The 23,118-nt window shown below is 37.9% G+C and overlaps 1 protein-coding gene across 11 annotated transcripts in view; it reads right to left on the bottom strand.

Annotated features, from left to right (window-relative positions):
* Positions 1-23,118, bottom strand: part of DACH1 (dachshund family transcription factor 1) — a 326,316-nt gene that overhangs the window by 170,943 nt on the left and 132,255 nt on the right. For all 11 annotated transcript variants that reach the window (XM_066581217.1, XM_066581254.1, XM_066581226.1 and 8 more), the window contains exon 2: positions 19,813-19,928. In XM_066581217.1, coding sequence (XP_066437314.1) covers positions 19,813-19,928 — 116 coding nt within the window. The remainder of the gene's footprint in view (positions 1-19,812; positions 19,929-23,118) is intronic.

Here is a 23,118-nt window from a genome sequence, read left to right as displayed (position 1 = left end):
CGGTATTGCAGTACAGTCTTATTAAAGGAGTTGTGTCAGTATACACTTTTATCACATTTCCATTGGATAGGCGACAAGTCTGATCATTGGAAGTCTCCGCAGCTCTAATCACTTCAATGGGGTGATGGAAATAGGCAGTACCATTGAAAGTGACGGGAGCAATACTGCGCATATGTGACTGCCACCTATCTCTTCACTGCGGGGTGCAGTAAGCCTGCAGTGAGGAGAAGAGGAGAAATGTGACATCCGTTCTCTGAATCGGTGAGGGTCTCAGCGGTGAAATCCCAATTGATCAGACTTTCGTATGGATAAGTGATAAAAGTGTATTCTTTAACTTTAATGGGCCTGAACTACAATACTAGATGTAGCCAATGGACACGTGTGGTGCTGTTTCTGTAAAAAAAAAAAAGGGGGGGGTTTTCTAATCTTATAAAAACCCTACAAAAACTAAACTGAAACACTGGTTGATATTAGACCAAGCAAAAACTAAGATATCTTATGTGACATTACTTCTATAATGTAATCATGTCTATGAAAAGAAAAGACGAAGTGGGTAATAAAGAAAGCATGCTATCTTTCTCTAATTATTGTTTAAACTACGGATTGTTCAAATGAGAAGGAAAACACAAGTCAGTAATGCATAAAATGTTATAGAAATTCTTATGGCTTTTATCTGAACACTTCCACAATGTACACTTTAAACCCTCAGTACATCCATTATTTCCAATGTCCAAGCTGAATCAAGTTTGTCTTGAAAGCTCATTTGTTTTACTTAGCGTATTCTTTATTTTATCTATTTTTTTAACAAGTTTCTAAATTCTCCCACTCACTGTAGAAGTAATTATACAGAAAAAAAAATCAAATGATAGAGTCCCTAAACCATGTTTGTTATTTTCCCAGTGGAAAATATCTTATGAAGCAAAGAGTGGCTGTGGGAATCCAGAGGAGGAAAAACATACACTATAAAATATAATTAAAAATTGTGGAGGCTGCATATGACAAGAATAACCATAAAAAGCAGACACAAACCAGCTGGCTGTTAACAACTTTTGAGTTATAAAAATATTAAACCTGCTGTAAAGCATTATGTTCAATTTAAATAACCACAAAGCAGGCATTAGGCTGCGATGCTGAGGTTTTTGGAAACATTTTATGGCAGCATAAAATGAAAAAAAAAAGGTAGATGAGGGAGTTAGATAATAAACCAATTTCCCAATTTTGGACAGAGATTTAATAAATTAGCATTCAACAAATTCATTCTGGATGAAACCTTTCCCAGCCATGTTATCATTAAAGGGTTCAATGCAGGAATTTCCAAACAGATAACTTGGTGTACTATGGCCGATTTTCTTCAACTTGACCTTGATTTTATCAGAACAATAACATTTGTCTTCGAAAAACAAGATCGAGGGGGAAGTTACCTAACATTGCAGAATTGTGGGAGAAAAAAGTCACTACTTTTGGTTCGGCACAAAGTGCATTTATGCAAAAAAAATTTTTTTTCATTTTTATGTCATTTCCATTCATTTTCATCTTCACTTTTTTTTCTTCCATTTTTCCATTTATACCAGAAACTGGTATAAATTATAGCACAAATCTATGCCAGCACCAAGCTGGTGGAAATGTGCTTTTCTGGTGCATGGTCTTGCCTAAGAAGTGCCAAGCATAGGTGACGTGTATAGTCCCACCTTAAGAACATGTAAGGACAATTTTGTCAGTAGTTGGGTGCATGAATATTTGGCAAAAGCTGTTTTTCATTTAGTCAAACACGGTGGCAAACGTTACAATTTTGTATTTGTCAATGAATGATGGAGAGCTAACATTTTCTCATGTTGTACTGAATATGTATTCACTTGCTAGTTGGTTTGCGGCAAATTTATAGCACGTAATCCTGGGCTTTAATCATGGCAGATGGTAAAAATACGACGTGGGATTAAAGCTCCTGCAATCTAGTAGAAGCATGTTGGGTCTTCAATTGTTAGTCGCAGCCGAGGACCCGGAGGAGAAGACAGAATCAGTTGTTAACCGCTTTTGCCTTCTTTCTTGCAGGCTACATAGCGCTCAATAAACACTATGTAGTGAAGTGAGAAAGCGGAAGTGTCACTTCCGCTATTCAATCCAAAGATCATGTGACCGTCAAGTGTCCCCTGTCACAGCAGAATTACAGGGCTCTAGGAGACCCAGATTAGCTCTGTTAGCAACTATTCTTACTAGAGGGGATTATTTATCCTGTAACAGCAGCTCCTATTGATGCCCCTGCTACAGTGGAAAAGCGTGAATTTGAAAAAAAAAAAGATAATGTGAATGACCAAGAAAGGTCCTATATAATGTCATGGAGAACATAGATGTTAAAAAATAGTTACAGGAATAAGTAAAAAAAAATTGCAGAGCAAAATAAAAATATATATTTAAAAAAGAAAATGACCCATTGCCAACGCCAAACTAAAGTGAAATTTAGACACAATAATTATCGCTCAAAATTCGCTCAAAAGCAGTCTTTTGAGCGATAATCGTTGTGTCTAAATGCGCGACCATCGTGAAGTTTTCATTAACAAGTCAATCATCTTTTTTTTCAGCTAGCTAAAAGACAACAATGGGTCTTATCAGTGCTGCGCGTTGAGTTCTCAGCAGGATACCGCTGATACTATTGTTTCAACAGGTATCCTGCTCGGAGAACACAGCAGAAGTATGCAGAAGACAGCACTCCAGCTGTCTTCTGTATAACCAGCTCAGAGCGTTCGGCTGTATACCAGCTGAGAGCTTCATGAACACAGCAGGAGTATGCAAAAGACAGCAGTCCAGCTGTGTTCTGCATACCTCGCTTGGCGCACTCAGCGGGATACCAGCTGAGCGCTCCGAGAACATAGCAGCCGTATGCAGAAGACAGCGCTCCAGCTGTCTTCTGTATACAGCAGGAGCCTTCATTTACGCACTAACAAGCTCTTAAGTAGCTAATTAGCTACTTAAGAGCTTATGCAAAGTGAACGCTCAAAACTGTCACTCAAGCTGCCATTTGAGCCAGTTTTGAGCAATTGTCTTGCCATGTAAATGCACACAATGACTATCGCTCAAAAGATTGCCTTTGAGCGAATTTTGAGCAATAATTGTTGTGTCTAAATGGGCCTTTAACCATCGTCATATGCAACCCGTAATCCTAAACTATACAAATTGTATATCAAAACATCCAAACAAAATGAGGAACCCATTCCTGTTCTTTATTTTTATTCAAGCGTAAATATACTAATTTTAAAAATAAACAACTATACATCTTTTTGGGGGGGCTTTTTACCCCTAATAAAACTTAAAAACTGAAAAAAATAGCCCTATGTGTCATACAAATAAAAGACACAGCAAAAATAATTTTGGCAGCTGAAGAAAATAAAATAGGGCCATAAAAACCACCACATGCGTAAAATCCCTAAAAACTGTATGGTCCTTTTGGACCAAAACACTCAGGTCCTTAAGCGGTTAATAGAACAGTGTTAGGACCTGAAACTTTGTTGCTGATTGCTTCCATTAGTACTTTACCATCCAAGGAATAGGAAGAAGTTGAAGCACACCAAAGATTACTTAAAAGCACTTCGGTTTATCAGTTTATTGGCATCAATTTAAAAAGTCCAGCAGCCAGGTAGATACATTCACATAAATTGATGCAATAAAATGAATTGCTTCTAACCCTTTAAAGACTATATATATATATAATATATATATATATATATATATATATATATATATATATATATATATAAAGTCTTTAAAGGGTTAAAAGCACTTCATGATGTACATCTATATATATATATATATATATATATATGTAGATGTATGTCATAGGCCACGGGGGCATACAGAGCAGGCCCTGGGAGCCCACTCCATACACAGTAGGTGACAGCTATGTTAAGGAACTGACACCCACAATGGCCACAAGCTGACAAACTTCATTTGCTGTCATTCACCTAGTTAAAATAATGATAATACTGATAATGCAGTCAATGCTGAGCATTGCATTTATTCCAAAAGACAGAGGTATATTTCAACCCCATCTTTTTCCCATAAAAATAAGAACCCAATTGATAAAGCCAAGAATTACTAGTCTTTAAGGGGTTAAGGAACCTTTAGTAAGGCTGCATCTTCTCCCAATTATTGGATGATCTTGAAAGAGTCTTACCTTGTTTATTGCTTAGCAGTCCATGGTTTTCTGAGTTCAATAAAATATTGTTGGAGAGCATCAGTATATTCTGCATTGCTACTAGTGGTTTCCATTAGTATTCCAAAATTCTAACTGCCACTATGCTCTAGGAAACAGGGTTGGTGTATGCAACCTGAATGTAAGTTTCCAAGTCATTTTGGAATATTTAGTTGAATATGTACACTACCAGTCAAATGTTTTAGAACACCTCAATTTTTACAGTTATTTTTTACATTAACACAGTTCAAATCAAGCAAATAATGTGAAATGGTTCAAAAGTAAGTTATGAACATAAACATATGATGGCATTTTAAACTGAAACACAACAATAGTCTGAATTTATGATTTTATCCAAAGGGCTTTTTTCAAGGAACACATCAAGGACAATTACTCTGTGGCACAGAAATCAATTCATGGTTTGAAATGGGATGCAAACTTTGTAGATTACTTTCAAACCTTCTGATTCTTTATGACCAGTGTTGGAACAGACTGTATTACATCACCCTCTAGGGCGGGATTTGGACAGTTTTTCTCTTAGGGACAGAGCACATTGCTATCATATTTGCAAGTAAAAGGCAAATAATCAAAGAAGACAGACAGGCAATTATAACCTTTAGAAGTGTAGGGGTGTTCTACAGAAATATTGCCGACAAAGCCAAGGTGGCAGTCAGTACAGTTTCCCATACCATCAAAAGGCACATAGAATCTAGAGGAAACTCTGACATGAAGAGGTCTGGCAGACCATAGACCACAACAAAATCAGATACAGATTTTTGAGAGTCAACAGTTTGTGTGATTAGCGCCTCACAGCACAAAATCTTCACGCACAGATTAATGCAGAACAATAATAAACAAGTATCAATTTCAACTATGAAGAGAAGAATTATATCTGCAGGTTTAACAGCTAGAGTATCAATATGAAAGTCACTGCTAAGATTGCAAAATAAAAAAAGACTTGCCTGAGCCAAGCAGCACCTTCAGTGGACTACTGAAGAGTGGAAGAAGGTATTATGGACTGATTAATCAAAATTTGACTTCTTTAGTACATCACGCAGGGTTTTTGTAGACCTTCAAGTAGGTGGAAGGATGGTTCCTGAGTGTGTGACACCAACTGTCAAACATGGAGAAGGAAGCATGATGGTCTGGGGGGGGGGGGCTTTTTTTGCTGGATCCAAAGTTAGCAACTTGCACAGGGTGACTGGTGCATTGGACAAAAAAGACTACCAAAGCATTTTGATATGCCAAGTAATACCCTCTGGCCTTGTTGGTCTAGGGTTCATATTACAGCAAGACAATGATCCAAAACATACTTTGAGGTTATGTCAGAAATACTTGAGAAGATAAGTAGAAGCCAGTAGGCTTCAAAAAATAGAATGACCTGCACGGTCTACAGACTTAAACCCCACTGACTTTTTTGAGATGACCTGAACATAAATGTGAAAGAAAAACAACCTACAAGTGAAGCACATTCTGAACAATTTCTGAATGCAATTGTAGAAAGAATTCCTCAATTGTGTAAAGCCGTTATATCAGCTAGAGGTGGTTTCTTTGATGATTCAAAAATCTAGATTTAATTTGATGAAGCAAAGTTAATCCTTTATTTTTATTCATCTTAACTTGTTTATTTGTTCTATGCTGTTATTTCAAGGTACATTTGAGACATTAAACTGTGTAAATATCAATAAAAGCTAGAAAAATTGAGGTATTCTAAAACTTTTGATAGGTAGTGTATTTGGTAAACATTCAAGTTGTAATTATGGTCATAACTATAGTTGTAGAAGCCACAGCACCTGCTATAGGGATCAGAGGCTGGTAAAAACAAGGTAGTTCTTTTATGCTACCTAGCACTTTTATAAGGGTTCTCCATTGTGGAGGATATCTACTAAATGACCATACTGTCTACCCACTGAATATTGCGCAGGTCAAAAGAAAATGCTGTTAGTGTACTGCTGTAATTCAGTGTACTGATAACTTAATCTGGCCAATTCCTGACTTTACTTAGGGATCCTTTAGAAGTCTAGCTGCACCACTAGTTTTCTATTCAGTGTTCTTTTTATTTGATTTTGTTAATAAAACTGGTATTACGTCACAATGAAATTTTAACAAGTTACAATGAAAGAAGAATGAAACAGTGGCTTGACAAGTAGTTTTTGTTACTTTATCATGTATGAGGCGTGCCCCAAGCATATTAGTCGTCAAGGTATAAAAAATTGTACGAACATTCTTAAAACACATTAACCGTTTCTAAATTGTCAGGATCTAAAAGGAACTCATATATTGAGGAGAGCGAGGTATGATGAAGGGGTGGGATGGGTTAGGGTGTGATGGCACATTAAGTTAAAGTTGAGTGGAGTGAAAGCTTAAGAATTGTGAGTGGACATCTCATTTAGGGTAAGGACTGGTGAGCAGAGAGAGTTACATATTAGTGAAGCAGAATTCTTACTAGGGCTAATTGCAAATAGTTTGTTGATACAGGCATTATTCCGATTACAAGATTAGAATCAGGAAGGAATTTTTTCCCTGAAATGGGGAAAGTTAGCTTCTAGCTCATTGGCATTTTTTTTGCCTTCTTTTGGATTAACATTGGTGGGTGAATAATAGGCTGAACTGAATGGACATGCGTCTTTTTTCGGCCTGATATACTATGTTACTATGTTAGATGTGATTGAAATAAGTCGTAGCATGGTTAACGACTACTGTTATTTCCTGTATCCAGTAAACTGATCAACTTTATTAAGCCATTGGACAACTTAATAGCATTAGGTAGACCTCCACAATGCTGGTATTAAAAGTTTGCTGTCAGCTAGCAGATGTAGTATTACATTCTTCACTGATCCATTATAACTGCTTAATGACAAATTGAGGAAGACTGTTTGTGGGGTTAATTAAACTTTCATACCAAATATCTATTAAATATCTAGTAAATTTGAGTATAGTGTCAGATTGGGTTTGAGAGAGGGGCAATGCCACCAAACATGTAGGTAGGAGCCTTTCCTGAGTTTGCACCTCCAACAGTTATCTAATAATGATAAATCCCATAAGTGTGTTTTAGCAGGAGTAGTGTACCAGCAGGATATAGTTGGTAAAAGTTTTCCTACATTTTAGTACAATAAAAGCAGCCCTAGAAAATGTATATATTTTTAACCTGTCTTTCTATAACAGATGTTTGAAGAACTCTATCCCATAGATGTCTTTAGTGTGTGTGATTGCATAATAGTAACTGGAACAAGTGATATCTTGGGGTACCTTGATTGGTAGCTTTTCCTACTATGTAATTTCCCTATCACATGTGCCTTTTTTGATGTATGATAAAATGGTTCTTTTTAAATACTGAGTATTGGAGGTAATGGTATCGTAAGGAATTTTTACTGAGGACGACTATTGGTCAAATAATCATTCGAATGAGCGAATGTAAATGATAGTCGTCTCATGTAAGCACAAACGAAAGAGAATGTGGTAAAATACTGCTGGTGAAGGAGCAATACTCTAAGCCAGTTGAAAGCTAAAGGTCCAAGATGCGATAGTGAAAGCACTTCTTTTTTATTTACCAACATAAAGAACTAGCAAGTGAATGCACGTTTCGGAGTCAAGCTCCTTTGTCAGTTTGGCTAGATGAAACTGTGGTTGACACAATTCCAAAGGTTTTTGGCTGTGCCAGAAGTCCTGTATGTGGCAAGGAGACAGGGAGGAAAGGTGCTTCAGTCTTCATGTAAGCACGGCTACTAACCGGTCACATGAATGGCCATGTAAACATTTTCTGAGACATCATTGAAGCCATTTGGTGTCAGTGTATTCAATCTGTATATCCATTACATTTCTTTCGATCTTTTGGGACATCAGTACTCAATGTGAAATTGACCACTGTAGTTATCAGTAAAGACACCAATCTTGCCCAATTTGACAATATGGTTTTATCACAACATTACACCAGTAATACCACATCTGGGAGATCCAGTTATGTAGTCTATTTACTTGAATGCCCGTGTGAAAAATGATATGTGGACAAAACAATAAATGGACTTTAGAAAAGGATGAACAAACATTGACATATTATTAATAAAGGATATCTTCTTCATAGTGTATTGAGACAATTTTCCATTTTCCATAATAAGGATCCATGAGAGTTGAACGTAATTCCAATTTTAAAAATTCCATACGAAAAATTGCAAACCTTTAGATCCAAAGAAATGTATTTGATATACAGATTGAATACATTGACACCAAGTGCCCTCAATGATGTTTTAGAAAATGTTTAGGTGGCAATACAGGTGACCGCTACGTGGAGTCAAACCTTATAAAATGTTTCTAGAACCTAAAGGATCATTTATGGATTTTATATAGATTATCCCATTAGGGCTCCTTCACACGAGCGTATTTTTCATCAGTATGTTGTGAGCCAAAACCAGAAGTGGAACATACAGAGAGAAAGTATAATGGAAAGTTTTGCATTTCTTCCATATTTTGGACCCACTAATGGTTTTGCCTCACAAAATAATGATGAAAAATATGCCTGTGTGAAGGAGCCTTTAATGTCTTACATAGGCTTTTTATATTTCGCTTCACATATAGTGTACATTTTTATACGCTTTTATATGTTTTTGACATTTTCACTGGTTTCATTTATTTTAAATTTTAGTCGCTATATTTTTCTAGTAGTGTTTTAGATAAATTTTTACCCATTTTATCATGTTAATTTTTTAAATTATTCTAGGAGGAATTTTATTAGGTAATATCACTACATTAAGGCCTTAGTCACACGGGCGTAAATACGCGCGGAAAAAAAACCGCGTGACCATGTCCATTGCCACCAATATGTTCTATCTTTTGTAGGTGCGTTTTTACGCGCGTATATACGCGCGTAAAAACGCCCGTGGGTTTTTATGCGCGTATATACGCGCGTATTTATGCCCGTGTGACTAAGGCCTAATACCGTATCAAGTAGATGGATTATAATTTATGTTATTACATTCCACCATGCTCTCAGATAAACGTTTATTGCAGGGCAGCCTGTTTTGTGCGGCTAAAACATTAGAGGGTGACTCCTGTATACTGCGAGTTGTAGACTTGGACCGATTCAGGGTGCTATAGTTACACGGTCACGCAACTTTGAATGGCTGATCCCATGATTTCTTATGTCATAGGAGACAGGGCCATTTGGGCATGCGTCCGACGGTCCAGTCGTGTGACTGCCTTCATCACTGCTATCTTCAGCCAGAAGTCTGTATACATATGGTGTATGACAGTTACTTATATGCTTGAGAAAGGGGTGATATTGTATCCTCAAACATGTTGTATAATTGACACTGTGAATGTGTAATAAAAACTATGAGGACCTTTTCAAACTTGCCTGAGGCCTTGCTGTCTGTGAATGCCTATATCCAACATATGGATCTTGGTTTTTTCCATTGATGGACAATGAATGCTGCACTGACTGGTGATATATAGCCTCTGGATATAGTAAGGGGGTTGGAGGTACTGCCTCACAATAGTAAATGACTGATTTTTTGGACTCTTCATTTTTTTATTACATGTTTATCACTGTCTTGATACTGAGACCACTTGACCTACAGGTTTGAAGGGCCCTTCGGTGTCTGAATGTCTGTTCATGGATGGGGGTTTTGGTGACCAGAGTAGTTATTATTGAAGAGGTTTCTTTACTTTTTTAGTATTGCACCTAGTTCTCTGGTACATCCCCAGCGCCTCGGTGAGTGCACATTTCTTATCTTGTTTTCTATACTATCCACTGTGGCTCTGTTCTCCTATTTTTTACTCCTGATCCCCTAAGAAACGTAGGTAAACTTAATATTACAGAATTTATCTTTGAGTGTTTGTTATTTCTAAATATAGCTAAATAATATTGGTCTAGCTTTGAAGAAGAATTCTTGGGAATTTGGTTAGGCAGCATCTAAAAGATAATTACATCTGGGAAGTATCAATCCCTTTATTAAAGCAACACTGCAGTGACTTTTGGCACAAAATTCTGCCACAGGATCAGAGGGGAAGGAGGGTGTCTCACCCGCAATTGCTATTCTCCTGTTTTCAGACAACCAAGATGGCCAATTTAATCTTCAGACTTCCTGATCTCCACAGTGTTACACTACAAATGCACGATACATGTTCTCTGATTGGTCAGAGCCGCTCATGTGATCAGCACTGCCCAATCAGAGAGCAATGCACACTGTGGAAGGGTGAAGACAGGGCCTGAAACTAGCAGATAGCATGGCAGAAGAGCAAAACCGCTGCAAGTAATATTTCCCTCCTGTCCTGAGAAAGATTTTTTTGCCGAAAGCAAAGGGTCGCTTTAGTTTTTTTCTGTCTATACAGGATCAAATGATGGAGATTAGGATTTTATTGTTTCCTTAGTGGATTGCAGTAAGGTCTTGTAGTTTGTTGAGTATAGGTAATAACTTTAGGAGGCCATTTGAAAGGGAATATTTGTTTTACATAATTAATTTGGGATTGGTCTATATTGATGCCTAAGCATCAGATTTGTCTAAGCTAACTCTAAAGTTGAAAAGATTGCTGAACGGATCAAAAATGTCAATAATTGCTGGTAACTGTAGTGTAGGGTCAGAAATGATCATTAGCAGATCATCCACAAATATGGCTGCTTTATGCATAATATTCTTCAGTTTGAGGCCATTAATGTTTGGGTGTGGGTGGATATGTTATATTGGGGTTTCCATGGTTAAAACAAAAGGCAGCAGGCGAGTAGGCAACCATGTTGTTTTGTTTTTGTTTTTTAAAATTTGAAATGGAGAGGTAAGGCTTCAGTTTATTCTTAGCTGAGTTGTGCATTGTAAGTACACTTGCATTATAGCTAGAATAAAAGAGGCAGAGAAAGTGCTCCTTGTACATACGTTCAGTCCACCCTGTTGAAGGCCTTCTCAGCGTCCTTTCCCAAAAATGTGAGTGTAGTATTAATGTACTTGGCGTATTGTATAAGGTTAAGTAAGCTTAGTGAGTTGTCTCTTCCCTCTCTTCCTTTAACAAAGCCCACCTTTTCTGGAACAATCAGATTGGGGTGTAAGCTGCTTATGTGCTGTGTCAAGAGTGTATTTAGTAAGGAGATAAGCCTGGCGTTGCTGCATAACTCTGGGTTCTTTTCCTCCTTCTGGATCGGAGTCTGAAGGGTTTGTTTAGGAAATTGTGAGCCCTGTTACACAGCACTGCAGAGGGTTAATAAGTGAGGTTGTAAGAAAAGAGTATAATCAAGGACATTTGGTTGCATAAATCTACAAGAATCAATTAGTGAAAGGGACTGGAGGGATTTCTTAATATGTGTGAGTGCTTTGAGTAATATGGAGACTTTTTTTGTTGAAGAATCTAATACCAAACTACAATGCTGACAGCACTATGTGCTTCCAGTGCTGTCTGTACTGATAGCAGACCCAGGAAGTCGCTGATCGGACAGGGACCCAAGCAATGGATCACATCGATCAACTATTGATGACCTATCCTGAGGATAGGTCATTAATAGGAAAAGTACCAAAAGTCTTGGACAACCCCTTTAAGGTATTGTTGAATCCACCCATTTTATTAAAATATACTATGAAGATATATCAGAGGTGTAGCAGCCATGCAAACAACACATCATGATTACTGATGTTTTATTTGAGATTTTAATGTACTTCGGCTAAAGGCCCATGTACACTGATCGATTATCTTCAGAATTGTTCAAATTCCCATGCTCCAGTGGGAATTTGTATGATAGGAGTCCCGTGCATGCAACGACCATACAAGAGTTGTTCAGTCGTTCAGTTTCTGCATGCAGAAAACTGAGCAACAAGCCATTCAGTGTAAACAGCAGTCATTCACTTCTGAATGACTGTCTGTTTAAAATGAATGGAGGCGGGTGGGAGGAGAACGCTCCCCAACCCACTCCGCCTCCATGCTGGCAGCGCTTTCACCGATGCCAACAATACTCACTCCTGTGTAATAGCACATGAACGGGCATCACTGGGACGCACTGTTGGGCATCGTCTGCCCGACAGCATGTCCTGTCTAAATGAGGCTTAAGACTATTGCATTATCTTAACTCAGCAAGCTATGACTGTATACAAAAGACCAGTTAAATATCACACTGTGCTCCACTACGTGCGTTCGTATAATAATTCAATAATTTTCCATTGTTTTGGATAATTCTGTACCTTATAAAATCGAGATCTCATTGCACAAGAGTTCTAATTAAAACTGAAAATTAGCTTTTTTTTTTTTCATTTTTATATTATCGTTTCATATTTTGTGCCCAAGTTGACCATGATTGTAGAACATTCAATTACAATGCTAGAAAACAAAACAAAACATGAAATAATGCAGTCTGCATTTACACGACTAGCATGCCTTGCTGCGGGGAATTAAAACAAACAAAATAAAATAAAATCAATCTTACAGTGAGTGAAGTTTTGATGTATAAGTGTTGGCAGCTTTCACTGCCCAAAGCACAAAGTGAATGTTGCCATTTTAGAATTTCCTGATTCAGTGCACTGCTTCATGCGGGGCATTTTATGCCTGAGTTATGGCTAATCGAATCACCTGTTTAATGTTAAGGAGGGTCAAGGCTCTATTGATTGGCAGTCATCATAAGGCATCAGAGAGTTTCATTGTATAATATTACGCCTTTGTTATACCTTGGTACAGATCGTGTTGTTCCCTTTTTCTCAGTGTCCAATTACTTCATAATCATACTTAACCGGGTTTAATAACTTAGTTACATTGTTTCAGTTATGTTGGGGTGATCATAATATAAGCATACATGCTGAAGGTGGGGATATGCATTTTTTATATATTAGTTTCCACTTTTGGAATTTAAATAAGTTTTCTATTTGTCAGAAACTCTACTGGTGGCTGCTTGCACAGGTGGAAATGCAATATATGTGCTTGTTTCACTGTAATGCCATGGCAGGGTAAGCAATGCATGATGGGGTGCCTAGAAAAATCATTAGAGAATAAACCAGTCAATATTTGTCATCTCTTTACAATATGTGAATTTCTAATTACTGAGCTGTATTTTCTGTTCAAATCCACTTTTGTTTTCTATGCACTATGGGGAAAATTTATTAAGACCAGCATTGTAAACACCAGTCTTAATAGGATTTCCCCGACACAGGATGTGCCTAATACATGAAGAAGCACACACCTTTTCATATATTAAGCGCATCACAACACCTCTGTGCGCCTACACTGAAATGTATGGCAGTTTCAACCTGGCGTACATTACTGCTATAATTTACTCCATTTTCTGTTGTAAATCAAGTATACATGTGGCCCCTTAACAAGCTCCACCCACTTTTTAAAGTAGTGAGGGTAGTGCAAAAAGCCAAAAAGTTAAAATTTTTGCCTAAATCCCCACTTGCGTAAAAAAGTCACTTTTTTTACACCAGAAACTAGCGTTAAAAGCTTTTATGAATGTACCCTCTATTTTTCTCTCTATTTTTGTCACTGTTTTGTCTTCTATTTTCTATGCAATATGTACAATTCTATAGCAAAAAAACCCATCTATTTTTAAATTGTTGATGAGGCTAAATTGGACAGCATTCATAGTCTGCACAAACCTACTTTCCATGATGGAAACCAATTTATTGGCAATAAATGTTATTCTTAAGGACTCTTTTCTTTCAACCTGATACACTTTTATACCCATAGTGATTTCAAATTTAATTTCAAATCTCACCATGATCACGAGTTGTTTTATCATGACGATTGTCTAGCTCACCATAACTACTATGGATGTTCTGGTTTTAGTAAATGACTTACCACTCTGGCTCATAGGGGTGGTTTAATTGTGCATACCAACCAATCAGAACCAAAATTTGAATCTAAGTTTGCTGGGAGCAACAAGTACATATGCATGCTGAGTTAGGACCCTAGCACAGAGCAGAGCTGATGAAAGGGTGTTATATCATATAAGAGAGCTAGAAAAAGAAAAGACCTAGGAGACTAGGGGAAGTACTAAATTGGAACAAAGAATGATCTGCCACATCAGAGAGCTGACACCTACTTAGATGTGACAGCATATCATATTACTATTGTTATAGCCATAATAATACTAAAAGACGTTCAGTCAACGCTTCATACCAACAGACTAGAGATGAGCGAGCGTACTCGCTAAGGCAAACTACTCGAGCGAGTAGTGCCTTATGCGAGTACCTGCCCGCTCATCTCTAAAGATTCAGATGCCAGCGGGGAAGAGCGGTGAGTTGCGGGAGTGAGCAGGGAAGAGCGGGGGGGGGGGGGGGGGAGAGAGTGAGAGAGAGATTTCCTCCCCGCTCTCCCCCGCCGGCACCCGAATCTTTCGAGACGAGTGGGCAGGTACTCGCATAAGGCACTACTCGCTCGAGGAGTTTGCCTTAGCGAGTACATTTGTTTATCTCTACAACAGACTTAAAGTGCTATATAGACACCCTGTAAAAAAATAACATCTATGAACATAGCTTTACTATGAATTTATGGCCTGTAACATTGAATAACATGTTTCAAATGAAAACACAAGTAATTATCAATCCATGTGGTAATTTACTAGGTATTCTGCTGCAATTGTTATGGCCATGCCCAAAAATTTGGAATAAGTTGTTAATAACAGTGAAGAAAGTAGCTGGTTCTGACAGTCAAAAAAACCCCAAGATATGTTTGTTGGATCTATTAAATACTGTGATTATAAAAATGCATAAAGATTTCAATTCCTAAAATGTTTTAATAGCCCATCTATCTAATTGATATTGGGTCTCGGGCATGCCATTGACGTCTCTGCAGTGGCAGTTTAATGTCTTCCATATAATGCTTTCTGAAAAAATGGCATTAAAAATGAACAAAAAAGAGAGTGAATTTGGGAGATCTGGAAATTTGCTATTATAAAAAATGCAATTGTTTTAAAGCAAACCTGAGCTTTCAAATAATTTTCAAAAATCAATAAAGAGAAGTGTGGAAAAAAAATTCAAAAGCAGCACGTCTTTATTGGCCACTGCTTTGCTGCTGTCTGCACCCAGTTTGAGCTCAGTCAATTCAGTCTGCCATGTAGATTTTCCTATTTTTTACCGTTGCCCTGCTGTTTGTAATCTATTTACAAGTGACCATGTCCTAAGCCAGCCATTCTGCTACCTCGTTTCCCTGAAAAGAAGACACTGTCTTATATCATTTTTTGTCTCAAAAGAGGGAAAATGTCTTATTTTCGGGGGGTATCTAATAATACTCACCTACCGCCGGCGTTCTAGACCTCGCGTTGGTCTCTGTCACTGCTGCAGGCTGCTGCTTCCTTCTTCAAGCCGACAGAGAGGTTCTTCCTGGAAGCGGGGCTTGCATACCCCGCGTCCAGGAAGCTAATGCTCTGATTGGACACGGCAGCCTGCAGCAGTGATGGAGACCAGCACGAGGACCAGAACGCGAGTATTGTTTTTTTTTTTTAACATTTAGCCCAGCCAGGGCTTATTTTTGGGAGAGGGTGTATATCTCAATCCTCCCCTGAAAATGTGTAGGTCTTATTATCAGGGTAGGTCTTACTATCGGGGAAACACAGTAGAACTGTACTGGCTGAAATTTCTTCTCCCAAACTTCCCCACAGCCTTGTATAGCCCAACTAAAGTCAGCTGCCAGGCAGTATCTGAATGCCTGTCCCTCTACTGCATGTAGTTACTAGCAGTGTCCCATGACCCTGTTACAAGAGAAGCAAAATGCCTAAAGCCAGCCAGTTGATTGCAAATGTAACAAAAGGGAGAGCCCTAATAGCTGTCACTTAAACTTGATTTTCAATGGTAAAATAAAAAAGATTGATGACACACATGGACTGTTAGATGAGCAGAAGCTGTGTGCAAAATGTGTGTCCTTTAACATGTGATATGTTTCATATTCTCACTTTTTCCTGGTCAGCTGGGTGAATTGGGGATCTTTTCCAGATTGTCTGCCTGTTTCCTATTTTTCTACTTTTTGTATTAATATAAAAATAAAATAATAAGAAATATCACTCCACGTATTCACTTTCTTAAAGTAGGCACTAGTAAGGGACTTGTTACTTAATAAAAACAGCAGTTACAGTAAACTAAAAATGTAACAAGGACATTGTCTTTCCTATACTGAGTTATCAGTAGTTAAAGGCCTCCTCTGAGTGAAGCCTTAAGACAATTCATCCTCCCCTGTGCTCTGACAGTTCCTTCTCAAGGACATTGGGCCTTATAGCAACAAATTACAATTCAGCTTTGGCCCAATGTTCTAACACTAAGGCACCTAAACTCTGTTGCTGGAAATGTTATGTGGTGAACGGCTTCCAGTAACTCTGTCATATGAATGAGAAATTATTGCAGGAACTGGAACACAGGAAAACAGCTATGTTAAGGGGGCTTTCCTAGAATAAAAGTTTTATGACCTGGTGATCAGACATACAGTAAAGACAGATCAGAGGCGTTACAGCTACCGGGACTGTAACTATTCTGTAGAACAAACAAGTTTCTGGAGAGCAGGTGGGCTGTGCGCTGCTGAATTTCATTGATTCGTTGACATGAATGAAAGTTATGAAATCTGAAGAATAAATTGTTGAACCTGTTTTAATCAAAATGTAACTATATGTTCTAATAACATAAGGTAAAATATTATTATAGGGAAACCTAGGTACTTAAAGGTGGTCAATAAACCCTAGAAAGTACCACATGGGTGAAATCAGGCAACCCACAAAAATGTTAATGGTTTTCAGAAGGAGGAAAACTCTTATAAAATACTAGTGACTTGTAAATCCCCATGTTAAATATACCATGATAGTAAGGAAGAAGTAAATATGTAGCGTGGCATGTCCTTATTATGTTATACTATGCCCACGAAGTTAGAATATTGTGGAATCTTTATTAGCATGTTATGTTTCAGTAACACAACCATGTTTTCTTTTGATTAGTTACCAGGAAGGAAACTGGTGCGTACTTGTGAAATGTGCCTCCACATAAAGCATGACATATTTTTAGAACGTATTCTTGAAAGGAATGTACACTTATCTAAGTCATGCAGTGAAAGATGGACTTGTCATTAGCTCCAGTATAATTCTGTTACAGACAAAGCAGTTTGACCACAATGAAGTTATTTTCTGCATCTGGAGTAAACAATTGCAAATGTCTTTCTCATCAGTGGAAAAAAATCATAACAATAGCTTTGTAATACAATCCACAAAGAAGTAATGTGAGTGGGAGCTATTCTAAGCTCTCCGGATAGTTAATTAAATGTAGGGAACATTATGCTGCAAAGCAATAAGTCCAATCAAGATGCATGTGTCGCAAATATATTGAAAAATGTATATGTACAGATTGCTCGGTACATAAATTGTAATCATCTTGTAAAGAACCAAAAATAATTGAAATCCATGCAGGACAGTTTCTATTGTGCACAACAGATAAGCATCCTGACTAGAGGACCTCCCTGTATTAAATCAGAATACCCTCACAGAACATAAAAATAATAATAGGGAGGAGCAAACTTTTCAAAAGTTTTATTTGGCCAGCTTACCAAATTTTGTCAAAAAATTCAGTTTGGGTCGAATTAGTTCGAACCAAGCTGGAAGTTCATGAAAGCCCTTTAGGGCTCAGCCAGACGAGCGAATGCTTCACGCATTATAGGCGTGGGAAAGAAATCGCATATTGCGTGTAGAAAAAAGTGCGTGACCGGGTACATTTGCACTCACATGTCCTGTCTTTTGCAGGTGCAATTTTTTTCCGCTTCTAAAAAAACGGACATGTGACTGCTTTCATTGGAAAGCATTGGTTCTAATAGATCCGTTTTGAAAATGCGCTTATATGCATGAAAAATTTGCTCGTCTCACTGAGCCCTTAAGCAAGTTCTGAACACTTTCTAAGAGCTCTAAAACAATAGCAGTGGTATTGGTTCCTCATTCTCCTCAATGGATGTAGCTTAGTGGTTAGTACTATTGCCTTGCAGCACAAGGGTCCTGGGTTCAAATCTGCCCGAGGAAAACATCTGCATGGAGTTTGTATGTTCTCTTTGTGTCTTTTCTTACTGTTCTTCTTCTCCAGAGAAGAAAAAAGAATGGTGGCTCAGTGGATAGCAATGTTGTCTTGCAGTGATGGAGTCATGGGTTCAGATCTAAGCAAAGACAGCATCTGCGTGAAGTTTTCCAATTCTGTGCTGATGTTGTCCTTGGTTAGATTTGAACCTTCAACTCCATCACTGCAAAGCAACAGTGCTACCCACTGAGTTACATCCATTAAGGATCCTCCTACTCCCTTTTAGAAAGTTTTCACTACTTGTGTTAGGAGATTTTCTAAAGGAACTTCTGGTTCGGCAGAAATGAACCACCTGAGCAGTTTGTTGAACCAAATTTGTAGTAAAGTTTGACTCAAATTTGCGTTCTACGGATTCGTTTTGGTCATCTGTACTAGAAAAGCTGTGTTAATTGAGCTAAGAAGAAGATACTGGTTGCATATCATAATACTGTCTTAGCATTGAAATCCCCTTTATACACAGAAAGGGGAGGGTGGGTATCCAAAAAGTACAATAGAACTTGAGCTCCCTTGGTCCTTAGGACACATGTCCATGCACGAATTTCATTATAACCTTTGTTATCATTCTGTATGTAGGACATATCATCACTACAGTATACTAGATTATTTGTTAATCAACCCACAAGAAATAGACCATAATAGGAGCACTAGTGAACTTCTAAAATCATTTTAAAATAGGTTTGTCTACTGGTCCTTTGAGACCTAAAATCCTATGAGAGAATGTGCCAATCTGAAGATTCTCTGGTACTCTGGGCCCTGTCAATGAAAAATAAAGTCTCACAAATCACAGGACATCCTACTATGCATGGCTGGTTTTACCTAATACAGTGTATAGCAATTTAATTGTATAAATGTGTCCACTCTCAAATTTTCTTGAATTTCGTAAGGGACTTCAATTTCTTAGGACCAAAATTCAATTCTGGTTTCACAATGTAAATAAAATGTATATGTTAAATGTAGGTGCTTTCTAACATGTAAGCCTACTGTGAAGGATGGCAACAGATTGCATCTGTTGACATATTTTTTCGTAGATCTTGCACCTTGACTGCTTTGTAGCTGAACTTCATTAGGACAGTGCTGAGATATGTTACTAGTATCTACAGGGAGTCTGAGACACACCCTTTCTCATCACTGGTTCAGGGAGGCACACCTTCTGACTCATCACTGGTTGAAGCTGTGGCTCTCCCACCCTCTGCGTCCTATGAGAGGCTGTTGTGTGTAAATACAGGATCACTGGGAAGTCAGTAGATGGACAGCTATTTACAGAAAGGGCAGCAAGATTGCAAAGTACAGATAACTAAACCTCCGGTGAGAAAAAGATTATTGGGAAAGTGCACCACATAGACTGATATCTATCTAGATATATGGATAGATAGATAGATATGAGATAGATAGATAGATATGAGATAGATAGATAGATGATAGATAGATAGATAGATAGATAGATAGATAGATAGATAGATAGATAGATAGAACACTGAGAGAATCCTGTATATTTCAATTAAACTACACTTAACGAGTGTCTTCTTTTCTGTAGCATAAGGGGAACAGTCACTAGTAACATCATCTGATCAACCTGTCATGATTTTGCTTTTAATGTTGACTTCCATACTGGGTTTTACATAAATGTTACAGTACCTGTGGGTGGGATCATCCCAGGAGACATGAGGCCAGGCACACTGTGGGGCATAATATGGGGATTCTCTGGTGAGGTCACACTCTGCGTTCGTTTTGGAGGTCTTCCTGGTCTGGAGCTGAAAGCGAGAAAGAAGTTTTAAAAAAAAAGATAAAAATGAAACGGCTGCCTAAAACATCATTTGGAAGTTGTTTCAAGTGGTAACATGGACTGTAAATAAATTTGTTTCAAGGACGGTTGCTTTTGCAGTTAGATGTAATAGACTTCCATCACTAATTAGATTACATGCTGAATTCATTTTCCTCATTGAAGATCAGCCGCTCTTGATGCATAATTCATAGCCTGTACCTCGTTACCTGCTTCTTCATATTAATATCTATACACAGTTTGAATTGCCTCGTTTGCATATGCTAAAGTTCTGCATGCAGCCTTCAGCATGAAAATTATGCACTAACTTGTAATAATTATTACAGTCAGCCTGCTATTGATTTATGAGACTTTTAAAAACCAAATATGTGTAGTACTTGTAATGAATGATATTTTAAGGTTCTTCAGGAAATTAAAAGGCAATGGCTGCCTTAGGAAATGTTCTGCTTGTTTGATTTAATACTACAGTTAGCTGGGAGGTGGAATGAAAGAGTGATTCAGACCTATAGCACATTTTTCGATGATATGTTTTATTACTTCGCACTGCTAGCCTGATATCTAGATGATAAATGACAATACATATCTAACGTGTGAAAAGGTCTTACAATTTCTTTATTTTTTGTCATTTAAAGATTAGTCAAGTTATAGTTTAACCCCTTCCCCCCTAAGAGCAGGAATATTTTATTATGCATTTTTATTGCCACTGCCTCATACAGTAGTACAGTGTATTCGAAGGACAAAGTAACAAAAGAAGAGCATACAACCCATTATAGCACATGCTAACAGGATGACACCCTATAAGGGCTACGTACTATAACATCAGCTAAGTCCGAACTATTTGTTACTTCAATGCAGAAATTAACATGAAACAAATATATTACATTTTAACAATACATAGTTCACATTATAGATATTTTATCGAGCCATTAAATGTACACTAGTAGTGACTGGTAGAACAGAAGCTAATGGAATTAAGTGGGATAGAATCTAGGAGTACAATAGGAATGCGTATTTAAAACTAGCGGCATACGAGTTGAAGGCGTATTTTACAAACCATCCATCCCCATGTAGTGTGTGATGTATCCCCTTGTAGCACACATTGTCAGTCCTTTGGAATGTGAGGCATGTAAAATACATCCAATCAAGTCAATGGGTGTGAGAAAGAAAAAACTAAATGCACTTGCATGCTATGTGAGTGCATTATGTCTTTCTTTTTTGTTCTTTTTTAACGCATGCATTGACTTGAATGGGCGATTCTAGTCTACAAATCACACTGGTATAGAACATGCTGCAATTTTTTTTACATGAACCATTGTTTTTTTTTTTTTTTAAATGCACATTTGAATACACACATTGACTTTAATGGGTCCGAGTTCTGTCTGAGTTCTGTCAGTTTCAAACTCAGACAGAACTTGGGCATTAAAATCGTCTGTGTGAAAAAGCTCTAATAGTTCTCGAAGGTTAAGGTGCCCACACACAGTCAATATCAGTCACCTGACAGCTGTTTTCCCCACTCCCAGAAGCATATGAACGCTCGGTTCGGTTGAGAGAAGGATTGGGTCTTGAAATTCAATGTACATTATCCTTTTTTTTTTCCTGATATCAGAGAAAAGTTGGGAGGCCCTTCACATACATGTGAGAGTTGTGAGCTGAGAAGTATGAGGAGTTCATCCAGGTCTATCTCATAAAAGTGGGTGAACTCCATTAGTTACCATATTAATATCCAGAAAAAGATACCTCTCCAATATAACATGTGATTAAAAATCCCACTGTTTGTTCTGATGTATTTCATATGGATGCATGAGAAAAAAATTATATATATACCGGCATATAAAACCATAGGCACACAGTGTTAGAGTATGGAAACACAGAAGTGTATAGCCTGTATCATGGATACATACAACTTAGGCCTCTCTCACACAGGCACTTTTTCCCACGATTAGTACGGTGTTTTCAGCACCAGGCTAATCGCGGTATAACGCTCCCATTGCTTTCAATGAAGCCTCACAGCCAGCCACTCGGAAAGTGGAAAGCGCCACAATTTTCGAGCGGAATCTAATCTATTTTTCGGCCTTCAGCACTTCTCATTAATGATGAGGTATTCTAAATCCAGCTGTCGTCGCAGGGAGCTGCAGCCAAAAGCAAAACTAAAATCACGGCGAAGCGCCCTGATTGAAATCGCGAGGCTTTGCCGAACGCTTGTGTGAGGGAGACCTTAGATGTGTAATACAGCCATAAGAATAAGTTCTAAAACAAAGTCATCCCATTGGTTTGATGGCTAAATGTGCTATAAATATTCAGACCAATAATAGATTTCCTACTAGAAATCTTTTCCAATAAATAACAAAGTATCAGAACTGCAAAAAACCTATGCTAGTTTATAACCCTTTCCAATCCAATTTGCATCCTGGTTTTCCTAGGGGGCTTACTCTTTTTCTACTGTTATACAATGGCGCTATATGCTGGCTAAAGCCAGTACTGCATGAGGTGACACATTGGATAGACTCCAACAGCAGAGAGGCTGGCAATATACAGTACGAGAACCCTGACAGATGTCTTCTAACATCGGAGCTGTACAGCCTTAAATCATAATGTCTTCAGACGTCAGACAGTGGATTGGAAAGGGCTAATCTTTAGCATTATAATAGTATGGTTTAGCCACAAAATAATGCAACTGTTCATTTTGGGGCTCCTTCATATCAACATTATCGGGTTCTATTTTCCAGTAAAAGGGCACCCCCTTGACACACAGAACCATCATACGACTGAACCGAGCTGTGCCAAATGGTTCCTAACGAGTACAATGGGTTCATTCGGTTTCCGTCTGGCTGTCCTGCATGCAACACTATTTTGTCTTGTTTTTAAGTGGAAATCAGTGCCGGAGGTTCCAAACAGAACTTTCAACGCCGATGTGAATGAACCATAAGAAAGAATTTAACTATAATTAGGATGATCCCCCCTTAATAATTATCTTTCTGGTATAAAAATGAATGTTTAATATCCGAATGCCTAGTTAAGGATAATTGTATCAATCAACAACTATTTTAATAAGCAATCAATGCTTTCATAAATGTGTTTCTCTTGACTTTGACGACGGACTGGGCCAGATTTTCTACCAGTGTCTCTCATCCTGAATGTGAGACACTGGGCAGCCATATACT

This window comes from Eleutherodactylus coqui, chromosome 1 (assembly GCF_035609145.1).
Source record: "Eleutherodactylus coqui strain aEleCoq1 chromosome 1, aEleCoq1.hap1, whole genome shotgun sequence".
Classification (NCBI taxonomy): Eukaryota; Metazoa; Chordata; class Amphibia; order Anura; family Eleutherodactylidae; genus Eleutherodactylus; species Eleutherodactylus coqui.
Note: the sequence above shows the minus strand (reverse complement) of the source record. Positions and strands in the feature narration are given on the sequence as shown.